Here is a 27,037-nt window from a genome sequence, read left to right on the forward strand (position 1 = left end):
CACTCTCCTGGCAAGAACTAGTCACATGGCCCCACCAAGATGGAAGAGGTGCTGGGAAAGGAAGTCCCTGGATGAGTAGACACTTCCAAGCAGCAACTCCAGAAGGGAAGCATAAATCATTGCGGATTAGTTGGCTATCTCAGCCACATTCTTGTTTCTATGCCTTCCTGAATTATTCGGTTTGTCTATCACTACTTCTACAATAGAAAACTCTGGCCCCTTTGCATGACACAATTCATTTATCTATGCTCTGTGCTCTTGCCCACCTAATCTTTGCATGGATCCCAGCCTTCTGTTTTGTGTTTGGCATTCTCTGTTCCATCAGCAACCCCCCTCCAGAATGGAATGCTGCCAGCGAACCTTTACTTATAAGTAAGCAGACCAGCTCCTCGCCTAATGAGAGCATTCCGTCTGGTGGCCTAAGCCTTGGATGGGAACCTTGGGAATCAGAAACCCCCAGTTGGAATTAGCTTTGCCATCTGTCTCTGAGCTCAAGTAAAATCTTTTAGACACAACCAGCTTGACTCTGCTTATTAATCCCTAAATCCCAAACACACTGCATGGAGTAACCCATGAAGGCATACCCAGGATTCTCTTTCCTTGAAATTAACATCTGTAAAGTGAAATGTTAAATTTGTTCCCCCAGTTCTAGTCGTATCCTCTTCAAAAAACAGAAGCCATTCTAACTTGCTCTGACACTGAGCTTTCAGCAGAGTAAGAGGCAGATGAGCAAGGGGTGGAGAACCTGGGCTTTGGAGTCCAACAGATACGGGTTTGAGCATTAAGGCTGCATCCCTTATCAGCTATGTGATCTCGGCCAGGTTACCTTACCTCCCTAGGCCTCAGTTTTCATAAGCACAAGCACAAAATGAATGTACCTGATGTACCTGTCTCAGAGAACTGCTGCATAGATTTAATGACAAAAATGCAGATTACCTGACTTGCAGTAGGCACTCAATCAGAATTTGTCAAACGAGTCAATGAATTCTTTTCCTTCAAACCTCAGGAGTGCCCATGAAGTCATATATTACATATAACTAATCATACTAATCATATACCTATGCTTTACTGTATCAATAATTCATGCTTTATTATAATGTTTTATACTTACTGTATTATATGTATACAATAATCTAAACATAATGGTCTAAAAAGGATATATTTCTTTCTCTTAACTAAAATTTTAACTAACTATTCCCCAGCCAAAATGAAGAGTTATAATAGTTAAATTAGCTACATTAAAAGTAGCAAGATGAAAAAAGTGAATCTAAGTATTTTTATGAGAATTGGCTATGAAGACCGTTTCATCTATGTTAAGATAGTCAACAGAGTAAAAATGAAGACATTTTTCCTATCCAAAAATAATATCCAAAAGCACAATTAAAGATTAATTTAATATTATTGGATTTGGCTGAGAAAAATAAAAATGTTCCATTTTTCCACCTTACAAATTATCGACATGTGTTCAAAGTCTACTCAATATAAAGTCAAAGTATATATTTATTGTTTAGAGAGAGACATTTAAGGGAAGTATCAGTGAAAAAAGGTAAAAAGTGAAGAAAAGAAGGAATGGTGTGGTACAGAGGACAACAGGAAAACAGATACATAAAGAGACCCAGAAATAGTCATGCAGAAAGTCACAGAGCACCATGGACTGAGAGATGCATTTACCACCAAGAGCCATCCCAACCATGTAGAGAAAAATGGGTGACACTTTCATGCAACAACTCTACCTTGAGCTCTTTTATGATACACGACTATGGCCTTTCTGCAATTACAAGCAAAATGCCATGTTGCTTCTCGGTACACAATGCCAGCCAACTCCTGTGTTCACTCACCAACTACTCCTTGAATGCCCACTACGCTATGCCTGTTAGGAATGCTGCAGATTTAGGAGTGAATAAGAAAGACAAAAACCTCTGCCCTGATGATGCTTACAAATGGGACTGAGTCCATTGTTTACAAAATGGAGGTTTCTTTCTTCTACTGTGGAGTAATGTTTTAATTTAATTGCCATGGTCAATCAATTCCTTTTTAACTTTGGTTGTTGGTTTCCGGCAATGCTAAAAAAGCTGCAACCCAAAACACATTTCCTTACACTACAATGCTAATTAGTACGTGAAAAAGCTAGAATGTTCAATACTACGCCCTGTGTTCTGGTTCACTGTTGTACCACTCTGCAAACTTTTTATTGATTGTGCAAACATCATTTACACATTTGGAGGAACGGCCCTAATATTTACACATTTATAAATTACATAGATAGACTGTATACCAATCTGTTATATTCATTATAAAACAACCCCAAAGCAGAAATAAAATTGACATAAAAATTTATAGGTAGTAAATGCTCCCCCACGTCCCCAGAGCTCATCTGCACTCTCAGTGGTACACAAACCCCTACATGAGAGACCACTGCACTTACGTTAATCTTTCAGACTTTTAAACTTTATGACAACTTTATCAACTATCTATTTTGACAAATATTGCCATGACAAAAGGGGAAGTAATCTAATTCAGTAATTCAAAGCAGTTACAATGTTGGCTTGATTCCCATAGTTTGCCTACCTCCTTTGCTTCAGTGCGCAATAAACATTTCAGTTCTGGACACACTAAAAAAATTAATATAAATCCTGATTGAAGGTATTTGTGGAATGTATATCAAAAGATTGAATAATTTCATTTTTTAAAAGACTTTATTTATTTATTTATTTTAGAGAGCGAGAGAAAGCATGAGTTGGGGGAGAAGCAGAGGGAGAGGGTCAAACAGACTCCGCACTGAGCATGGAGCCCAACAAGAGGCTCAATCCCGCGACCCATGAGATAATGACCTGAGCCGAAACCAAGAGTCAAACGCTTAACCAACTGAGCCACCCAGGCGCCCCTGAGTAACTTCTTAATAAACACTGTTTACTAAATATTACTTAATCCTTCCACAGAATCAACAGACCTTTCTGGGTCTCTCAATGTTAGACCTGATACACATGTACATGTATGCACATAAACACATTAGGAAATTTCTTATCAAGAACAAAAATACTACTGAGCATTGGAATACCTATTTTGGGGTGCCTGGGTAGCTCAGTCAGTTAAGCATCTGCCTTCAGCTCAGGTCATGATCTCAGGGTCCTGGGATCAAGACACACATCGGACTCCCTGCTCAGTGGGGAGCCTGCTTCTCCCTCTCCCTCTGCTGCTCCCCCTGCTTGTGCTTTCTCTCACTCTCAGTCAAATAAATGAATAAAATCTTAAAAAAAAAGGAATACCTATTTTTATTCTTTTCTTATCATTGTTATTTACATTTTTGTAGTACATTCCCATTTGAAAAACAAAGAAACCCAGCACAAAACAAAGTAATTTTACTAAGATAATGTGGCAAGTTAACAACTGAGAGAAGATTCTAACAACAAATCACCTAACACTAGCTCATGTGTGTTTTCCTGATACCACACTGCAGCAAGACCCTGGCTTTCAAAATCATCTTCTTTTACTGCAATGCACAACTTCACAAATCTTTTCCTCAGAAAGTACCATGAATGTTATTCCCCACAAGAAAATGTAAAGTTTATTCTAAGAGCACTTACTATATTTCACTTATTTATTTTATTTATTTATTTTTTTATATTTCACTTGTTTAAAGGCTAGGGGGATAAGTACTCTTTTCTCACAAAACCACACCTCATGGGGTTTCCACTGCTGAAGGTTACAAAACTCACCAGCCACACACCATTGGAGGAAACAGTGATCTCTTAGTATTTATAAGGCATGACTATAACAGTAATTAAGTTTTCTATGCTAATATGTCAAATCCATCTGACTTCTGTCATTTTGCTTTGAGATAAAGGAACCCAATCTTCTTATACAATGGTTCCTACATGTAGTTTAATTGCTCTTCAAATCTGAGACTACAATCAGGTCTTATTTCCCAACAGGATCAGGTAGCACCTAGGAGGTCAGAGTGACAGAAGTGATGGTAAGCAAAACCACATGTAAAAATTCACAAAAAAAAAAAAAAAAAAAAAAATATCAAGGAAAAGTTCACTTTAGCTACCTAGCATTAAGATTCTTATATCAGTCTCCTATTGTTGCTGTGATAAATTACCACAGAGTTAGTGGCTTTAAACAACACACATCTATTATCTTATAGTCTGGAATGGGCTTTGCTGGGCTAAAATCAAGGTGTCAGCAGTCTCTGTTTCTCATGGAGGCTCCAGGAGAATCTGGCTCCAGGAGAATCTGTCTCTGGAAGTCCTTGTAGGCTGCAGGCTGGAGACACAGCAGTCTATGTGTGAGGAGCTCTGACTGACAACACCCTGGGGTCACCGGAACTAGTAGCAAAGCTCTCTCATGAGGAATGCAAATTACCTCAAAACTCTCCTATCTACATGTATTTCTACGACCCTGGGATTAAGGTCAAGATGTCCCTCACACACTTTACAAACCTCTCTTAGATATGAAATCATTAATGATGCTTTGGGTAGGTGTCCACATGACATACAGGCAACTTTCCTTTCCACTGTTCAGCAATATCTCATTCCCCTTCCAGCAAATTGGAAATTCAAAGTGGAAAACATAGTCTGTTCAAGACAGTAAACTAGCATATACAGCAACAAGACACACACACAAACTCCCTTCTCATAAAATATAAACCACAGGAACATTTTCCTTGCATTCTTCTTAATCCCATAAACAACCTTCCAAACACTGGAAATTACATTCACAATAATCCCGGATTGTAAATTATAGCAGAAGCAATGGCATGGCCAAGAAATCCGAAAGACAGAACAGTGAAGAGAATTTTGTGCCTGTAGAGCTTGGATCATGTTCAAAGGATTAGAGATTTATATCTCAAAAGTATAGCCTTGGGAAAAATAACTGCAAAATAAAAGAAACATTGAAATCTAAAATACAGACAAACCTGACAAAAATTGTCTTTGCTGAGCAGCCTTAAAACAATGTTGCTTTTTAACAGAATTTTGGTTTAAAAACCAGACACTGCTCTCCTCTGCTTGAAAAATAAAAACCACCACCAATACTGGTAAACCATCAATTCACCGTCTAGTGTAGTTCAGACCCTTGGTTTGCACCTCACATTTATTACCTCATTTAATTTCTACTTCAGCCCCCATGAAGTGACAATTCCCCTACTTTTACAATTGGAGCAGAAAATAAAACCTAGAGATACTAAGCCACTTGCCTGAGGACACACACAGCCAGAAAATACATGAACAAAGCTGTTAGAAACCAGATTGGTCTCAGTCTAAAACTGTACTGCCTCTATAATTAATTCTCACATTAAAATGTAGGGTTTTTTTTATTAGCATGCAAAATACATTCTTTTTCTTGCTCTTAAGTTATATGACATATTTTTTTAACTGTTTTATGTGAAACTTTTTAAAAGTGAACTTATTAGAGGCAACTGAGGAGACCCCAGAAGCATGTCAAGGGATGAAGTGCACACGAACGAGTCTCCGGAGTTCAGGCAGTTCCTTCATCCCTGGTGTGCTCTCAGGGGAACAGACCCAGGCAGAGGTCATGACAGGACACACCTCCCATTTGCCCATGGAGTGAAGGGAATGGAACCATGTGCCACGGTGGAAAACAACATGATAAAACATGGGCTTTGGAAGGACCAACCATTTAAAAAAAATACCATTTGCTGGATGTTTCAGATACACAGAGACTGAAGACCTTTGTATGACTCCATTATCAAGATAATACTCTAGTCCTAGTCAAGAGAGTAGTGTGAGGCCTAATTAGCAAATCCATACAAAAACCATCAAGACTTTCAGAAACCCAACTCTGCATACATACATTACCCAGACCACAGAACGCAGTTAAACAGTAACCTATCTGCAATAAAGTCAGTGTGTTCATTCCTCAAATGCTCAATGAGTACCAACCATGTGTGAGGCACTGAGCCAGACAAAGAAGAACAAAGCGAACCAGATCCTACCACAAAGACAGAACTTTTCCCCTCAGGAAAGTCTCCACCTCATGTGGGGAGACTATGTGCACAGACTACTAGATAACATGGGGAAAGCCTATAATGTATCATTAACACATGCAAATGACTGCAAAACTAGACTTCCCACGGTCTTCCCAATCACAGAAAATGACAACATTATCTCTCCAGTGCCTTAGGCACCTGCCCTGGAATCAGTCTCATGCCTCTCTCACACCCTGTGGCCTGTTCACCATCAAATTCCCTGGGCTCTCCCTTCAAAGTGCAAACAGTAGTTCTCACCACCTCCAGCCCCTCTATCCCAGACCATCATTTTGTCCCTGTCTTATTTGAATACCCTCCTATTAGAGCTTCTACCCCCATCTCTCTACATAAAATGGAGAATTATCATTTCAACACACAGGTCAGGTTATGTTATATCTCTGCTAAACCAACCAAGTATTTCCCATCTCACTGAAAGTAAAAACCAAAACCCTAACAGCAGCCTGCAGGGTGTCACATGTGATCTGGTCTCGTTCGCTGTCCGGGCACAATTGCCTCTGACTTCCTTAATGCTTACAAACACCACTAGTACCTCACACCTTAGGGCTTTGTCTTTGCCGTTCCCTCTGCCTGAAATGCTCTTTGCCAAGCAGCATATGGCTCACTCCTTCACTTTTCAATGGCCCTTTCCAGACCACCCTATTAAAAGGAGGCAATTCCCACCACCACCATGAACAGCACTGCCTACTTCACTCCTCTGTCCTCCACAGCCTTTAATCCCACTGGACACACTCCATACTTATCTATTTGCTTAGAGTCAGTCTTTTCCAACTAAAATGGAAGTGTCCTAAGGGCAAAGATTTTGTGTTTCATGGTACTGCATCCTCACAATCTACAACAGTGCCTCGTACTTGTAGGCAGTCAATACACAACCGCAGAATGAAGGAATAATTTAAAAAAGAAATTAATAAATGAAAAAGCAAACAAATAGTGAGATTTGTGCAGGGCTAGGGTATTAGATAAGAGACTGGAAAGTCAGAAGGCAGGAACTTACAGGAGAGGAGGGAGGTATGAGACAGAGTATCAAAGGAAGCCCAGAGCCCATGTAAAAACCTGACTCCCAAAAAGGGTGAGATTCAGATTACATGTTCCTATGTTATTTGGCCTTGAATTATAAGTATGTGTGTATGTTTTATCTTTTCTATAAATTATTAGTTAAGGACAGAGACAATATCTCTGATAGTTAATTCCATGTGTCAAACGGACTAGTTCATGGGGTGCCCAGATATTTCATTAAACATTCTTAATGGGTATATCTGTGAGAGTGTTTTGGGTGAGATTAACATTGGAATCAATAGACTGGGTAAAGCAGGGGGCCCTTCCCCAGTGAGGGCGGGGAGCTCATCTGATCACTTCAAGGCCTATATAGAATAAAAGGTTGAGTAAGAAAGATTTTTTTTCTCTCTGCCTGTCTTTAAGCTGCGACATTGGTCTTTTGCCTTCCAACTTGAACTCACAGCAGAACTTACAGCACCCTCTTGCCACAGCATCAGTATAATATCCTGCAAAGGCAGGTTTTCAACACACTGTGCAGATGAATTACGATGCCTTTTAATGGAAGAGCAAGTCAGATCATCTCCAGAGCGCTGCCTGCCATCTAAATATATCTACTCTCGTTATTCCTAGAATCACGACTTATTGTATTAAAGCTGTCTATTCACCAAAGGGGTGTATTTAATTTTTACAACCTAATTGCTCACTCAATGTTAAAAAAAAAAAAGGACTGAAAGGTCATCTTCTATGAAAACAATAAAACAATTATGAGAAAGCAGTGAGATACCTATAATAACTTTTTCCTTCATTTTTAAAAATTTAACTAATAGATTTTATTTTTTAGGCCAGTGCTGGGTTCAGAGCAAAAGTGAGTAGAAAGTACAGAGAGGTCCATATTACCCCTCACCACTCCCCATGGACAGCCCCCCCACTATCAACATTCCCCACCAGCGTTGCAAAATTGATGAACAATGACACATCATTATCAACCAGAGCTCATTGTTTATATTCAGGTTTACTCTTAGTGTTCTACATTTTATGATTCTGACAACCATATAATGACATGTCTGTAGTGGTACAGTATCAAACAGAATAGCAATGCTGCTCCCAAAGATGCCTGTGCTCTATTCGTCCCTCTTCCCCTCCAGCCCCTGGCAATCATTAATCTTGTTGCTGTCTCTGTAGTTTTGCCTCTTCCGGAATGCCAGCCAGAATGCCAGAATTCCATTCTTAGATGGAATCATACAGTTATATGCCTTTTCAGACTGGCTTCTTTCCCTTAGTAACATGCATTCATGGTCCATCCATGTCTTTTCATGGCTTGATAGCTCATTTCTTTTATCACTGAATAATATTCCATTGTATAGAGGTACCACAGTTTATATAATCAGAAATGAGAGACATCATAACTGATACCACAAAATCTGAAGTCTCATAATAGACTACTATGAACAACTGCATACCAACAAATTGGTAACCTAAAAGAAATGGATTAATTCCTAGAAACATACAACTTGCCATTACGGAATCGTGAAGAAATAGAATCTGAACTGACCAATAACAAACAAGGAGAGTAAATCAGTAATTTAAAAACTCCCAAAAAAGATAAGCCCAGGGTCAGGTGGTTTCCCTGGTGAATTCTACCAAACATTTAAAGAAGGAAAATTAATGTTAATCCTTCTTAAATGCTTCCAAAAAAATTGAAGAGGACGGAATACTCCCAAACTCATTTTTGAGGCCAGCATTATCCTGATACCAAAGACAGATATGGACACTACAAAGAAGAAAACTATAGGCCTATATCCCTAATCAATATAAATTCCAACATCCTCAACAAAATACAAACCAAATTCAACATCACATTAAAAGGATCATACACCATGATCAAGTGGAATTTATCCCTGAGACATAAGGATGGTTGAACATGTGCAAATTAATAACAGATACAACACATTAATAGAATGAAAAAATCACATGATCACCTCAATAGATGCATAAAAAGCATTTAATAAAATTTTAGCATCCTTCCATGATAAAACTCTCAACATCCTAGAAGAAAACATAGGCAGTAAGTTCCTTGCCATTGGTTTTGGTGGTAAGTTTTTGGATGTGACACCAAAATAAAGGCAATAAAGATAAGTGAGAGTACTTCAAATAAAAAAGCTTCACACAGCAAAGGAAACTACTAGCAAAGTGAAAAGGCGAGCTATAGAATGAAAGAAAATATTTGCAAATCATTTATCTAATAAGGGATTAATATCCAAACTACATAAAGAACTCTTACAATTCAATAGCAGAAAAACAGACAATCCAATTAAAAAATGGGCAAAGGAACTGAACAGACCTTTTTCCAAAGAAGACATATAGATGGCTAACAGGTACATGAAAAGATGCTCACATCACTAATCATCAGAGAAATGAAAACCAAAATCACAATGAGACGTCACCTCACACCTATTAGGATGGCTATTGTCAAAAAGAGAAGAAATTGCAAGTATTATGGATACTTGGAGAAAGGGGATGGATAAAGGTGGACCAAAGGATGGAGAAAGAATATGGAGAAAGGGACCCTTGTGCACTATTGGTGGAAATGTAAATTGTGCAGCAACTATGGAAAAGAGTATGGATGTTCCTCAAAAAATTAAAAACAGAATATGAGGGGCACCTGGGTGGCTCAGTCATTAAGCGTCTGCCCTCGGCTCAGGTCATGGTCCCAGGGTCCTGAGATCGAGCCCTGCATCGGGCTCCCTGCTCCGCGGGAAGCCTGCTTCGCCCTCTCCTACTCCCCCTGCTTGTGTTCCCTCTCTCGTTGTGTCTCTCTCTGTCAAATAAATAAACAAAATCTTTAAAAAAAATAGAATATGATCCAACAATCCCACTTTGGGGTATATATCCAAAATAAGTGAAATCAGGATCTTGAAGAGATATCTGCACTCCCATGATCACTGTAGCATCATTTGCAATAGTCATGACATGGAAACAATCTACATGTCCTTTAATGGATGAATGGGTAAAAAAGAAATGGATATATGTGTACACACACACACATATACATACACACAAAATATTATTCACCCATGAAACAGAAGGAAATCCTTCCATTTGCAACATGGATGAACCCTGATGGCACCATGCTAAGTGAAATAAATCAGACAGAGAAAGACAAATACTGTCTGATCTCACTTATATGTATGTATAATTTTAAAAAGCCAAAATCATAGAGGCAGAATGTTGGTTGCCAGGGGCTAGAAAATGGAAGAAATGGAGAGATGTTGGTTGAAGGATCTAAACTTCCAGTTAAAAGATGAGTAACTTCTGGGAATCTAATGTATAGCACAGCAACTAAACTAACAATAAATTAACAATAGTATGTGTAGGCATGGAAGTTGCTAAGAGAGATCTTAATAGTCCCCCCCCATCTCCTACCCACCCCCCCACAAAGGCAACTATGTTAAGCAATGAATGTGTTAACTAACCTTATTGTGGTAACGGTTTTACAACACATTGTGTGTATCAAATTATCACACTGTATACTTTAAACTTATACAACGTTATATGAAATTTTATCTCCATAAAGATAAAACACAAAAATTAAAATTAAAATGGAACTGTGTTTCTGCATTGTTATTTTCCACATCAGTGCTCCTCAAAGTAGGCTGTCTTCAAACTGCTTCTTGTACATCTGACCCAAGGTAAGAAATCCTTGCCAGAATACAAATGAACTCATTATTTGCTTCCTTGAGAAAGATTTCCTGTGAAAAATGCTAGCTGAACTAACACGGTGTCTCATAATGTAGCTGCTTTACATTCGGTAGCTCATCAGCATGGACAGTTAACAAGCATTTCTCAGACTGGCACTGGTCCATGGACCACAGGTAGCACTAATCAATATTTTTATATATTACCCATGAGATTTTGACTTCCTTTCCCACACTATACTGAAACCAACTTCTTAAAGAACAGTACACTTTTCTGCATCCTCCTCAGTCTTCTACAGAACATATCAATCCTTGAAATTCCTTTTTTTTCTGGCTTTGATTAAAATGTACATGCTGATTATCTTTATATATCTTTGACTCTTCCTTTTTTGTCCCCTTGGCCATATGCTCATTCTCTTTCTGCCACTTGAGTAAAGGCATCCTTTAGGTTCTAACTACAGATATATTTTTTTCTGTATTTTTCTATATTTTTTCTGCTCTTTTCCCTCCTGATATGCAATCTTCTATATCCCCAAGGTCTCAACCTTCACCTCTTATGCAGAAGCTGCAGTGGTGATGTTTTTTGTATCCCTTGCAACATCCAGCACAAACATTTTTGCATATAGTAGATGCTCGGTAAATGCCTATGGAATTGAGAAAGGAGTGAATTATGTGTAGGATTTGCCACTATTATCAAGCATAGAGTTAATTTGTTCTTACCATATTAGAGAAGCACATTGATTTGTTAAGTAGCAATAGTTACTGTATTGAAAATATTAAATAAAATTAAATATTGAACACTAAGTGAAATCGAAGAAAATTAAAATGGAAATGGTTAAAATACTTAAAATAAAAAATATTAGAGGCAAATAATTTTATAGTTGCAGAGAGCAAAATTAATTTATTATCAGGAAAGGAATATAGCAGAAATACAATGATCTTAATATTGGATTTTTTACCTTTTTCTATTGTCAAAAATTCATCATTTCAAAATTCAAATAGTGAAAATAGATAGCTAACCCTACAAATTATCTTCTTAATGGTTTTGCTATCAAAACCCAAAAAAGGAAATACACTTTTAGAAAACATCGTCTATCTGAATACCTTTCCCATATTCTTCTTAATCTGCCCATTAGTCTTAAACTTCCTTCAGCTCCCCACCCTCCCTTACAAGGGGTCTTCACAATATTTTCAAAGCTGATAAAACCTCATTCTTTAGCCATACTTTTTAATTCCTAACAGATACTGCTCTACTTTTTAATAATTTTTATAAATAGATTTTATAAAATTAAATATTAAAACAAGTATTCATTTGATGGAAAACAATGATCAGTTTACCATAGAATGCATAACTCAAATGTACTATAATAATGATGTTTTGGTATGTCTGTGACTGACGCATGAAATACATGTTGGGGAAAGGAAAGAACACAGCTGTGTGCAAATATGCAAGAATTAGCAATGCTGCTGTTTCAACATAAACACCCAGTAACCAAAGAACTCAATAGTGCTTGTTGAACCTCAAAGAAATTAATCACAGGACAGGCCAGTGTAAAATGGACTATGGAAAATATTGAACATCATGGGATTTAATTTTCATGACACTCATGCACCAGTTAAATAACGGCAGAGTAATGCTTTACTCTTTAGGACAGCAGTAGTGATTTACATGCTTATAGTAACTATAATAAAGATAAACTAAAAATAATTACTATATGTATGGAAGGATTTGGAGGTTATTTTTCTAGTATTTGTAGTCATGTCTTTTCTGCAAAGGATGGGTAGTTGTAAGTAGCCCCCAGCTAAAATTTAATTTCTGAGGGCTGTACTGATCAGACTGTGACAATATTCCTGTAAACAAAATGAGTAAATCAAAATTACAGCATGGTGCCCCATGCCTGCTCAGAATGTGTAAGGAAGAAAGCCCTGGCAGGGTGACTGAATGAAAAGACAAAAACTGTTAAGAGTACTTTAACATTCACACAGTACCTGAGGGCTTACAAAGGACACTTATTTTTATTCTTAATTTTAGTTTTTTAAGCCCAAAGATCATGTCCTGGAAGCCTACAGGGGGATTCCAGAAGGGATGGGAGCCGAGGAGCAGGCTAGGGATAAAGGCAGGAGGCTGCAGGCTTAATGGCTGGCACCAAAATAGCTGCCAATGTTATGTTGCTGTTTATCCTTAATGTTTGATAAACACAATATGTCTCATATAGGATTTCTGAGAAACAGGAATGTTAATGGAGCGCCTATAAAACCACCAAACAGGAAGCCGGAGGAGCCCAACACTGATCTCAAGCATATGTTTTAAGGTCAGCAGTGCGATGACCTCCAAGTCCCGACAGGACACTGTCTTAGGAAAGAAGACAAACGAATGTGTTAAACAGATAATATGTCACGGGGGTTCTTGGGGGTGGGGTGCGGATTCGGAGGAAGGGATTGGTGAGGCCCCGCCCACAAGACACAGCAAGAAACGGCGCCAATCAGACTGCAACAGCGGAGAAAGACTATACAGGGTCTGTGGGGTGCCAGGCACTAGAGCAGGTGCTGGGATGCAATGATCAGAAAAGCAAAAAACATTGATCCTTTCTCTGCCCTCCAGGGGGAATTTCAAGTGCTCACACTCAGCATTCCCGCTTAGCCAGCTTCCTTCAAATGCCTTGCGGCTGCTCTTTTCCCAACACCTTCCGTGCCTCGGGGCTGTGGCGGGTGTGGACCCCTTGCTCCCGCGATCCCTGATCCTCCAGCCAGGGACCTCCCTCGTTCCTGAGTCTTTAGTCTCCCTCATCCCCCCATCGCACCGGCCCCGCGGATTCTGCCTCCTGCGACCCATCCATTCTTACCTCCTGCGAACCACTCCTCACACACACATCCTCTTCCCTCCCCCAATCGCTCCTTCATCCCCTTACTTAACCACTCTTCATGCTCTTGGTGTCCATTATTTCAATCTGAGGCTCCTTTTCTTTGTTTTTAAAATGGAGATGATAATGATAATACCCATCTTACAGGTTTCTTTAGAAGATAAAATGGTTGATACACAGTAAGCACTCAGAATAACTGCCTGTACCACAGTAAATACTCAGTTAATAGTAGTTATGATTATTGTTCTTATCGACTGAGAATGCCAGAAAGAGGAAGAGGGATAAAAACAAGGCTCAGGCCCCAAAACATCATCCCAAACCTCTAATACCAATTACATACAATGTAGTTTCTTGCTCATTTGTCGGTATCTCCTACGAGACGACGAATTCATTCTGTCTAGAAAATAGTAGGAAGGTAACAAATGCTTATTGAATTTCAAAAACATTTATGTCTAACTCTGTATCATATACTCATTTAATAGCTTCTTATGCCATTTCAATCAAATAGTGACTGGATACTTTGATTATGAAAATATATGGAACATAGATTATTTTTTTTAATCATGACTTTATCCTCTTCTCTCAATACTAAAAAATTACATAGGCAGAGCATGCTCATTCTCTAATGGAAATGATGCTCAAATATTTAACTTTCCAAAATGTCATATTTGAATCACTTTACCATCACATATGCAAAGCTATGTTAGACAGTCAAGACATCTGCTTCCTTGGCCAGAAAGTGTAGGCGTTCATGAAGATTGAAGCTAGAGATAGCAAATGTTAAAACAACAGCCTCCAGAAGCTGCAGGGTGGCCCACAGCCCAGGGCTGCCCACACTGGGGCCCTGCGACTTCTGTGTCCCCAGTCAGAGGGGCTGCCTTAGGTAGGAAGGTAAGGGGCTGCCTCCTCCCACCTCTCACACTCTAGATCACAAGGCCCTAATTTCTCCTGTGACCTCTGGTACAGTACCTTCTCCATTCAACTTTGTTCAATAGCACTTTGGTGGACTTGACTAGTTTTCACCCAACCACAGGCCCTCTCAAAGAAGTTCTTCGTGAAAGAGGCTGCGACACATGATACATAATCTTTAATTCCTTTTAAAAGAATTTTCCAGCTTTGAGATATAATCGACATCAACACTGTGTAAGTTTAAGGTAAACAACATGATGATTTAATACACACGTATATTGTGAAATGATTACCACAATAAGGTTAGTTAGTACATCCATCACCTCATATTGTTACCTTTTCCTGTATGTACGATGAGCGTGCATGCGCATGCACGTGTGTGGTAAGGATTTGTAAGATCTACTCTTTTAGCAACTTTCAAGTCCATGATACAATATCGTTAACTATAGGCACCATGCTGTAATTAGGCCCCCAGAGCACATTCATCTCATAACTGGAAACGTACACATACTAACTGCCCACATATCCCCCACTTCACCCACTCCCCACCCCCTGGCAAATACCATTCTACCCTCTGTTTTCATAAGTGAGGTCATACAGTATTCGTCTTTCTCTGTCTGACTTATTTCACTTAGCACAATGCTCTCATGGTTCATCCATGTTGTTACAAATAATAGCATTTCCTTCTTTCTTATGGGTACACACACACACACACACACACACACACACACACACACACACACTACATTTTCTTTATTCATCTGTGGACAGACACTTATGCTGTTTCCATATCTTGCCTACCATGAATAATGCTGCCAAGAACGTGGGAGATATCCCTTCAAGATCCTGATTTCATTTCCTTTCAATATATAACCAGATGTGGGGTTATTGGATCATATGGTAATTCTATTTTTTTCATTTTTTGAGGAACCTCCATATCATTTTCTGTAGTAGCTGCACTAATTTACATTCCTACCAGCAGTGTGGAAGGGTTCCCTTTTCTCCACGTCTTCATCAACACTTGTTATTTCTTGTCTTGGTAATGGTCATCCTAACAGGAACGAGGTGATATGTCATCGTGGTTTTGACTTGCATTTCCCTGATGATTAGTGATGTTGAGCTTATTGCTGTTCATGTTCATGTACCTGTGGGCCATTTGTATATCTTCCTTGAAAAAATGTCTATTCAGATCCTTTGCCCACTTCTTAATCACAGTATTTATCTTGGGTTTGTTTGGTTGTTTTTGTTTTGTTTTGTTTTGTTTTGTTTTTGCTATTGAGTCCCATGAGTTCCTTATATATTTCAGCTATTAATGCCTTAACAGATAGCTGTGTAAATATTTTCTCCCATTCCACAGGCTGTCCTTTCATTCTGTTGATCTTTAATTCCTTGAGAAAGACAAGCTACAGTTTAAGGTTTCAGAAAAGGGGGACACTGAATATGAATTTAGGGAGGTGGCAGAGGGTGGACTGGGTAAGGCTTCATGAAAAATTTCACACTCGTTAGTTTTGATAAACCGTGGAAGATGGACAGAGTAAACTAAGATGAGTAGGAGGCTAGGGTAGAAAGAATGGTCATTAGCAAGGCCAAGAAGTGGAAAGACCCTCAGGTGCAATGGAGTGTATCTGGAGAACAGTCTGCTGCAACCTCAAATGAACAGATGGGGGAACAAAGATGAAGATGGATGATAATGACACAGCATGAAGGCACACTCCACTCTGGGAGTCTGGCAAATGTGCAAGTGAGGAGCTCTGGAGGATCTGAGCAGGGGAGTGAAAGCTAACCACGCAGTCATTTGCACAATGGTTTGCAAAGGGACACCGGTAGAGGAGAAAAGTTAGATGGCTACTGGAATGTTCTAAGTAAGAAGGAAGGAGGTGTCAGATTCAGAAAATGAAAAGATGGGAAAAGACAGAACCAAAAAGTCATTGTGAACCATCAAAAGGTGAGTAAGGCTGCAACCTGGTGAACCCAAAAAGATAAACTGTTATCTCTTCCCCCAAGTAGCTAGGCAGAGCATGACCAGGACTCTCAGTTTAGTGCAAGGAGTGAAACAGCTATTGTTTATTGAAAGTCTACTGTGTGTCAGAGACAGTGCTTAGTGCATTATATACTTTATCTCATTTAAGTCTTTACGTCAAGCCATTCCAAGAGTTGTGCTTTATGATCACCAATTTACAGATGAAAAAACACAGATTCACAGAAGTAAGATGACTCACCTATGCTTAGAGAATAGAGAGTAAAGAGGATTAATAACCAAGAGCTATTAATTAGAATAGCACCTATTTGCCGGACACTGGGGAGCAATGACCAATGGAGAGACCATTCCTGCTGCTATATTCAAACACAGACCTGACTTGTAAGCTCTTCCCTTTCTTCCTCCTGCCCCTGCTTCCACTCGTAAAAGAAGTCCCTGGTCTGAATTGGTTAATAGCATTTGACTATTGCCACGTTGTGCTTACACTGTGGATACTAAGCCTACTTTTTATTTTTTAAAAATCATGATTACTTGGCTGAAAAATGTTTTCACTTTTTCTTTTAAAATGTTGATAATCACAGGAAGCTACGGTACTTTGTGCTCAACTGTTTGTTATTTATATTTTAAGCAAGAAAAGCTGGTACCAACTCTCAGATCGACGTAAAGAAGCAGTTTACATCAAAACTCGGGCCTTCTCACTCTTGCAGTACTACCTTTCCTGAATCAAAACAATTTTGATTCAAAATAATCTGCCAGATGTCAAAGTACAAAGTGCCAAAGTCTAATTTATAGGAAGGTACTTAATTAACTTGAACAGATTACACTAGAAAGAAAAATCCATCAATAATTTGCATATTTTTTATATTCAAGATATTAAGAATTGAAATGTACATGGGATTCTATGACAATTAGAAAACTTTGCCTCATCCACTTAATAAATATTTATTGAGCACTAAGCCGGAAGCAACACTATAAGTGCTGTGAGAGATACAGAAATTACTAAAGCAGGATACTATTTCCAGGTGTTTCAGTGTGGTAGAGCATAAGACACAAGGAAAACAAACATAATTCTAGTTTAGGTCATGTGGTTGTTGGAAGACAATTCTCCATGGGTCTCTTGCATTTTTGCATGTATTGTGAGTGAGGCACTGACTTTCCTTTGTTCTGAACTCTCTTTTCAAGGATATTTCTATAGCAAACAGCTCTGGAGGACAGAGTGGTATCCCCCTTAGGAGTAAAGGGCAGTTTTGCTTACAATCCTGAAAGATACAGTGTCTCTTTACAGAGCAAAGGGTAGGCATGCTTACAGTCTGGTATAATAATGTGTCCCTCCAGAACAAAAAACAGATATGTTTCCTAACCATTATTAAAGATTTGGGTTTCCTGAACTCAACGATCCTCTCTGGTAAGGCAGTATTTTGTATGCAGTAATGGAAGCTGGCCCTCTTCATGTCACCTATGGGACCAGAGGCTCAGGGAATAGGTGCAAATAAGCTGAGACTCACAGACTGCTGTTGCTATGAGTCATAAACTGTCCTTTGTCTCTGACTTTGGAGTCTCATGTCTTCTACCCACATCTATGAAACTGTGTTAGGCTAACTTGCTGGCTTGCAAGTAGGATAAAATCTCAGTCTCGACAGTTCTTGACAGCGGGAGGTTGCAAAAATGGCAACAAATTCATTCCCTTTCTGCATCTCTGCCCTTTGGTATACCCTCTTATGCTGACTCTGGGCTTGGCCATGTAACTTCCTTGGCCAATGGGACATCAGAAAACATGACGCAAATAGAAGACTGAAAAGTACCTATCCATTGAGGCTTACGCTCTTGCTGGCTGTTTTTAGAATTTAGTTTTCATGTGAAAAAGCCCAGGCTAGCCGGTTTGTGAGAATTATGTGCCCAGTGTCCCCCAGCACCTCAGCCAAGAGCCTCACAATCACCAGACATGTGAACAAGGCCAATTCATGTCATCCAGCCTCCAGCCAACAGTCCAGTTAACTGCTGGAGTGAGAATGAATCCAGCATTGATCAGTAGGGCTGACCGACCAGAGGAACTGTTCAGCTTCTAGGTTTTGAAGTGGTTCGTTATGCGACAAAAACTAAGAAAAGGGCAGAGGACAAGGGAAAAACTACTTCTAGTACAATACCTATATTACAAATGCCACAGGGCTCAGTGTATGTCTGGTTAAATATTGTAACTCCAGCACTCAACACTGTGCCTAGAAAAGAGCTAAAAGTGCCCACTGTTCCAGCTTTGTTTTGGTTTCTGCATCTGAATACTTACGACAAAAGTCACTTAATTTTCACCTCACAGGCAGGTTGTGAGCTTACAGGGACTGTGTATGAATCTAGCAGGGCACACGGTGCAAGGGAAAAAGCAGAATTCTCTCCTCCAGGAAACATGTTCCTGTGTGTGAAAAGCAGCTCTTCCACCTACTATCTGGCAGTCATTGGGTGGGTCATTTAAACATATTGCACTTCAGAGGTGCCTGGGTGGCTCCGTCGGTTAAGGATCTGCCTTCGGCTCAGGTCGTGATCCCAAGGTCCTGGGATGGAGCCCCGAGTCCGGGCTCCCTGCTCGGTGGAGAGTCTGCTTCTCCCTCACCCTCTGCCTGCTGCTCTCCCTGCTTGTGCTCTCTCTCTCAGTCAAGTAAATGGATAAAATCTTAAAAAAACATATTGCACTTCAGTTTCCTTAACTGCACCATGGGAATAATAAAGCTTTCTTCGCAAGCTTTGTACCACAGGTGTTATAAAGGAGGCCCTCTCTGAGTATCGGGGCATTGTGGTAGAAGAGATGAAAGCCTGGGAGTAGCAGTAAACACTGTTAAAGGCCAACAAGTGACAAGCACTTACTCACACGCTTTCTCTCTCACATACACACATGTACAAAATCAAACCATTTCCCAAAGTTAAATTAAAAAGCTAACTGGCAGAGAACTAAGAGGAGGGAAGCTAAGTAACAACAGGACTATATTGTGGTCTATAGGAAAACAAAACTTAGTATATTATATTATTATATAATTTGCCTGTGTTGTATAGAACAAGCCAAAGTATGTTGTTTGAAAGCCCCCTGAATAATATAACCTTTCTGGAAGATGAATGCCCGACAATGTGTGAGTGTATAAAACGTAACATTATACTAATGCACCTAAAAGGTCAGTTTTCAGATATTCTGCTTCATTTCTGCAGTTGAGAATTAAATCCCTACTTTTTATTTATAGACATTTTAACTACTTTGCTCTTGATCCTCTACCGTGCTAGGTTTCATCATATTTAAAACACTTTAAAAAAAAAGACTTTCTTTTATGATTTGGCATCTTCAAAAATTCTGTTTAACTGCTGGTTGGCAATTGAGTGCATTGATATTGTCTCTTAGACATCAAAACCAAGATTATTATTGGAATTATACAAATCAAACCAAGAAATTACTCATGGGCCTAAGATGGTTTTCTGTAGCATTTTGAGACCTTGGTAAGGGAAATTAAAAAAAAAATCACAATTTCTATTCTCATTTATATGAGATATGTATGCAAATTTCTTTTTCTACCACTTAAATCATAGGAAGTACTAAATAAATGGCATTTAGTTATGGTTTAGCTATTGTTAACTATAACCATACTGTATATTTTAATCTTTAAAAAAGAATAAACAGGCAAAGACATGAATGGAACTAGAGAGTACAATGCTAAGTGAAATAAGTCCGTCAGAGAAAGACAAATACCATATGATTTCACTCATATGGGGAACATAAGAAATAAAACAAATGATCATGAGGGGGGAAGAGAGAGAGAGACAAACCAAGAAACAGACTCTTAACTATAGAGAACAAAGGTACTGGTCACCAGAGGGGAGGTGGGTGGGGGGTTGGGTGAAATAGATGATGGGGATTAAGGAGCGCACTTGTTGTGATGAGCACCAGGTGTTGTATGAAAGTGTTGAATCACTAGATTGTACGCCTGAAACTAATATTACACTGTATGCTAACTATACTGGAATTAAAATGAAATAAAATAAAATAAAATAAAGCAACAAACATATCACCATGTCTCATTAGCCACTGACAATCAAGCTCTAAAGTTCTACCAAACAAGATCATATGCCTTCAGCAACACACACTTATCAACCATAAACGGCCATGACGCCAATTGTATCTCTATCTCTGGAGCAAATAGTTGGAAAGCATTAAGACAAGAACATGCATAGAAAATAAAAAACCAGAAACGCTACATATTAATGGACATTTTAAATTTTAACAAATTGTTTTACAGATTGTCCTTCTGATCCGGAATCCAGAAACATCCTCTCCCCCAGTTCACACCCCCATCATGGGGCACTACAATGCCACACTGCCTTACCGTGGGATGGTATCAAACACCCCTCAGCTCAAATGCGAAGTCTGATCTCCACTGGAGGGACATCCAGGTGGCCAGACCCGGGAAGATCCCACCAGAACCCCAATCTCATTCTGCCCCAGAAAGGCCCCCAATATTCACAAGGTCTGGGGACTGCCATCAAATGGACTGGTGGTTGCATGCCAGTTCGGGAAACTTTGTCATCCTCCGTGTATGGATATCTTTACAGAAACAAACACACTACCCCAACTTACCCGGAAATAGTCGCTGCATGCTGCCAGGACTGCCTTGTGAGCATGGAATTTCTGTTCCTCGGCAATTAGGGTGATATCACAGAGGATGCCGTCACTTCTCTGCTGATTCAGCGCTGCCAAGACACTATCGTTGTGAGATTCCGAGTGGCAGAGCCTCTGGCCTGTCAGCATTTCTTGAATACTACGAAAGAGAGCAATCACATCAACACTCTTCCTCTCGCCAGCCCCTGCCACCCCCGTATGACCTCACCCCTCCAGCACCAGTGTGGGCGGTGCCGATCCCAGCTCGCTACAGGAACGGGACATTCTTGTTCCCACTTCCTTCTCTCTACTCCTCTCTTACCATTCTTTTCTCTAATTCTCTCTTTTCCTAACCCCCTCAGGGTGTCTTTCTCTTTCTTACTAGTGCTTCTCTTTCTGAATTTGTGTTTTGGTGTGTGTCCATCTGTGTCTGTGTATTGGCCCATGTCTGTGGGCCTGTGAGCTTCTGCTTCTGGGCCTCCATCCCCTCAATACGTGCATACATCTCTGAGGGCAGAGCTTTCTCTGGATGTGTATCTGGATGTGTGTACCTATGTGACTGTTTCTTCTCTGTGACCCCCCTTCCCTAACTCTCTAATTCCTTCTCTACCTTTGTACCACCCGTGTGGGGTTAGTGCAAGCTCAGAACCTCATCACCACCATGCACTGATCTAGCACAGAATCCATGGGACCTACGAGACTCATTAGAGATAAAGGAAGTTGCCAAGTCTCCCCACAGGTCACAATGCTACATTAATACATAAAACAATACTGAGTAAATGTTGGTTAGAGAAAAAAGGGCTCCCACTGACCATTCTGTGTAAAAGGCAATTAATTAAACCATGACAGATGATTACTAAACTTGGGAAATTATGTATCATGGGAGAACATCAAAAGAAATGTCATGGTAAATGAAAAAAATCTAAGGCTGATTAAAAAAAACAAAATCTTGCCATTTGTAACAATGTGGATGGAACTGGAGGGTATTATGCTAAACGAAATAAGAGAAAGCGAAATCAGAGAAAGACATGTATCATATGACCTCACTGATATGAGGAATTCTTAATCTCAGGAAACAAACTGAGCGTTGCTGGAGTGGTGGGGGGGTGGGAGGGATGGGGTGGCTGGGTGATAGACATTGGGGAGGGTATGTGCTATGGTGAGCGCTGTGAATTGTGAAGACTGCTGAATCACAGACCTGTACCTCTGAAACAAGTAATACATTATATGTTTAAAAAAAGAGAGAGAGAGAAGATAGTAGGAAGGGAAAAATGAAGGGGGGAAATCAGAGGGGGAGACGAACCATGAGAGACTATGGACTCTGAGAAACAAACTGAGGGTTCTAGAGGGGAGGGGGTGGGGGGATGGGTCAGCCTGGTGATGGGTATTAAAGAGGGCACGTGGCTCAGATGGTTAAGCGTCTGCCTTCGGCTCAGGTCATGATCCCAGAGTCCTGGGATCGAGTCCTGCATCGGGCTCCCTGCTGCTTGGGAGCCTGCTTCTCCCTCTGCCTCTCTCTCTCTCATGAATAAATAAATTTAAAAAAAAATTTTAAAAAATCTTTAAAGAGGGCACGTACTGAATGGAGCACTGGGTGTTATACGTAAACAATGAATCATGGAACACTACATCAAAAACTAAAATGATGTAATGTATGGTGATTAAGATAACATAATAAAATTAAATTTAAAAAAAATCTAAGGCTGAAAGTAAAATACATCTTATATTATCAGCCTTCAATCTCTGCATGTGGTCATTGTACTACATTTAGGAATGACTATACAATTTTATTTTCTGTTCTATTTTTTGAAATTGCTAAATTTACTCATTGTGAAATTTAGCCCTTCTCTCCTTAGCCCATTTTAAAACATTCATCCTATGTCCTTTTAGAACTCCTAAGTAAAACCCCAGATCTTGCCAAAATAATGTGCAAGTGATGCCATAAACACATAATGCACACTGAATGTGTAGTTAGCTATGAACAACTCCAGCCTAGATCTATAAATAGAGTCTCCACAGTGCTCCAAAATCTCAGGAATGGCATTAGACCAGGATGAGTGAGCTGTACCAGTCACAAGTTACTCCCAGAATGAGAACAAGGGCCATCAAGCCTATTTCTGGCCTCTGGACTCTTCTCAAGGCTGAGGGAAGATACCATGGCGATGACTGAACACCGTCTCTCCTATCCTGACAACTCCTGCATTCACTTCTTCCCTCTCAATGTGAAAGAGCTGCTCACGGGAGCCAGGGAGTCGCCACTGGCCCTAGTCTGCATGGTCAGTGTATTTAACAAAGCTCTGCCCAGCCGGGGGTGCCAGTTGGCTGCTGAACTGCCCTTCAACCCAGACCGCCGCCTTACATGGAACCAAATGCTTCCTAGGAAACGCAGAGTACAGCCCCATAAGCTTTACTGGACATTTCTGACTGGGGAGCCTCAGAAATATCAGAACTATTGAAAGAAAAAAAAAAAAACTTGACAGGAGGTGATGATATGGGAAGTTCTCGTGGGAAGGTGGGAGGATTATTTTCAGTTGAAACGCAGCAGTGAGTTTTGAAATGGTTACTGTCATCGAATATTCATCTAGCGGCTCCAGCTAGCGCAGACATTTAAAATCAGTAACTGAAAAGCACATTCAAAAGCATAAGTAACTATTTAATACAAATTTCTATGCAAAGCCTGGAAGGGAGATTAATTAGCATCCCTCAATTAAAGAAATAAGGGAATAGAATAGTAACAGAAATAATGTACCAGCTAAAGTAAAGCTTTAGCATAGTTTTTGAAAAATCTTTCTTAGAAAGATGACATCTTTATATATTTCACAGTCTTCCCATGTTCCGTGAAGTATTCTTAGTGATTTATAATTATTAATTCATTAATAATCATCCTAACAACCCTATGAGGCAGGCACTATTCTTATCTCTGTTCTACAGATAAGAAAACCAAAGGTCCAAGATCAGGCATTTTGGGAACCTATCGCCAAGAACACAATAATGTAATTCCCCTTCCTGCTTAAAAAACAACAACAACAACAAAAGACAAAACAAAACACAATGATAAACTGTGAAGAAGATCTCAAAAATCTCTGATTGCAGGGGGAAAAAAAGTCAAAAAGTCCGTATTAACTCTGTATTTATAGTATGCATAGTTATCCCAAAATCAAAGCTGCCTTTTAAAAAGAATACACATGAAGATAATAACACGAGATAGTGACAAGAAATACCTGAAATCAGGCTTCAAAAATATTTCTTTGCACTGCAACTAAGATAAGTTTGGGTATAGAAAACCAGATTCTAATTATTACTCATTTATTTGAAACACTCATTACAAATTTATTTGAAACACTCATTACTTTTCTCTCTTTTAATACCACCTTGAGTGCTAAATAAATGTATTTTAAAATTTCATTTTTAGTGGAACAGTAGAATATGTTAAAATAATTGCCTTAAAGTGTTTCCTTACTCATTTTCCAAATATAGTGCCACGATTCGTGTCCTTATTATCAAGACTGAATCAGTATTTGCATTTCAGGTACCTATTGACAGTGAATAAATCTCACCAGGGAAAGAGCAGCTGTAAACTGAAATTTGGCAAGGAATAAAGGGCTTAGCTCTGAAACAATGGTGATGCTGCACAATTTCACAGGATCATTCAGCTGGGCTTGAAATATTCAAGCTTCAAGAAAACAACATGCTAAATATTTAAGGCAACACTTGGCACAAGATCTCAAATATTTTGGAACCAATATGTTAGGAATCTTTAAAAGCAGAAACAAATACTCCAACATTTGGCAAGAAATAAAGGCCGATTAATCAACAAGTCTTTATTGTATTCTGAAAGTAACTTCCCACTCAACTCTCAGATGTAAATCTGCAAAAGACTTCAACCCTCTAAATGTTAAAGCATGTGTGACCACGGCACACAGCTGGAAAGTGGCAGGCCCATCTGATGAGGGCAATGATCATAAACAAGGAAGGAGGTGAATCAGAGACTATAAAGGACCATGTCTAAATTAAGGTGAGGAACAGATACACGCTTGCAAATGGCTCCGTTGACATCTATAATTTATAGCAAATCAGCACACTCAACCTCCCAACAATGTCCCTCCATTATTCGGGAAACAATGAAGAAGGAAGGAAAAGAATATTCCTAAAACTTCCTAAATTACTGGGAAAAAAAAATACACAAAACATGAAGCACATTTCCCAAGGGTATACAGATTTGAGTGTCATCCTAAAATTGGGAAAGATCATCTGTGGAAGCAATGTTGCCACCTTAAAACTCACAGGTAAGTGCAGAAGGTGACCTGGCTTCCCCAGTAGTCTTTCCTCTGAGGGATCCCCTAGAATTACACCCTCCAATACAATAGCCAATAGCTACAGGTGGATATTGGCCACCTGAAATGGGCGTAATCCAAATTGAGATGTGTTGTAAGCATAAAATGCACTCATGCACTTGATGTCAGATGTAGTACGAAAAAAGAATGCAAAGTATCTCATTAATATTTTTATACTGATTCCATGGTAATATAAAAATATTTGCGGTGTCCTGGGTTAAATAAACTATATGGTTAAATTCATTTTACCTGTTTCCTTGTACTTTTTAAAAAATGTTAACTACTTGAGAATTTTTAATTATACATATGGTTCACATTATGGTCATATCAGACAGTGTACAAGTTCCCAGGGGGACCTGTCCCTCATTCCTTTCCACCTGAACTCTATAAGGGCTTCGGGTAGCCCCTCAGGCTGCTGAGGAGCATGGCTGTTCCCGCATCTCACAGGGCACAGCCTCTGCCAGTACCACATGGGAAGCCCCAGACTCTCTGAGCAGCAGATTGCTCTTTCGTGATGCCAGGGAGCATTTGATTGGCCATATGTCAGCGTTCAGTAACAGGGAGATAAATAAATGAGCTCTCAGGGATCAGGACTCTTCATGACTTCAAGTCTTTAACTTTCATTCTGGAATTGATGGCAAAAACTAAAAAAAATCAAATGCAGAACACAATGTTCCTAACCCGGTACATCCCCTACTCTGAGGGAAGCTCAGCCAGAGTGCAAATCACTCCTTCTAGTTTATAGAGTTAACGTTTTTGATAGAAATCTCACAGGGTCTCATTTACATAAAGTAAATTTTGACTGAGTTTAGTCAGTTTTTAAGATGGAAATTCCAAAACAGCTATCTGGATTTTAAACACCTGCATTTCAAATTCTAAAATTAAAGTCATTTTCTGTATCAGTGTTTACCTACTACTTAGATATACAAAATATATGCAAGTCGTTTTCAAGTAAGGCCACCAATAAGGCATTGAAAATTATAAATCAAATGCAGGCATTTCTCAAATAGACTACACAAGAAAGAAAAGACTGAACAGAACAAACCTGACAGTACTAGGATTATTCATGATTATCTCAGTTCAATATACTGATGAATTATCAGGTGAGTGCCCTAGTCACTTCAACTCCACAGTCAAAATATTTCTATACAAATTAAAAACATTAATATTACAACAGCCCTATTATTTAAGTGGGCAGGCTGTTAACCCCATAATGGAACTCAATTTTCTTTTTTATAGAACACTTTACTTATTTTTTTTAAAAGGATTTTTTTTTTTTAAGATTTTATTTATTTGACACAGAGAGACAGCCAAAGAGGGAACACAAGCAGGGGGAGTGGGAGAGGGAGAAGCAGGCTTCCCGCAGAGCAGGGAGCCTGATATGGGGCTCGATCCCAGGACCCTGGGATCATGACCTGAGCCGAAGGCAGACGCTTAACGACTGAGCCACCTAGGTGCCCCTACAGAACACTTTAAAATTCGTAAATACCTTAAAATGAATGCCAAACAACTAATAGCAATGGTCAAAATAATAAGCAAAGAGGACATAATATGCTTAGAGAATGATTAAGAAGTCTTTAATTATACACAAAGGAACTTAATGATAAATGAATAGTTTTGTTTCATTCTT

At 39.4% G+C, this 27,037-nt stretch overlaps 1 protein-coding gene across 1 annotated transcript in view; it reads right to left on the reverse strand.

Annotated features, from left to right (window-relative positions):
* KLHL32 (kelch like family member 32) overlaps positions 1-27,037 on the reverse strand; it is a 246,632-nt gene that overhangs the window by 170,528 nt on the left and 49,067 nt on the right. Inside the window, exon 3 of the mRNA XM_028104188.2 lies at positions 21,053-21,233. Coding sequence (XP_027959989.1) covers positions 21,053-21,233 — 181 coding nt within the window. The remainder of the gene's footprint in view (positions 1-21,052; positions 21,234-27,037) is intronic.

The sequence above is a fragment of the Eumetopias jubatus genome, unplaced genomic scaffold (assembly GCF_037043125.1).
Source record: "Eumetopias jubatus isolate StellerSeaLion01/CBP00866 unplaced genomic scaffold, mEumJub1_p1.0 scaffold_6, whole genome shotgun sequence".
Taxonomy (NCBI): Eukaryota; Metazoa; Chordata; class Mammalia; order Carnivora; family Otariidae; genus Eumetopias; species Eumetopias jubatus.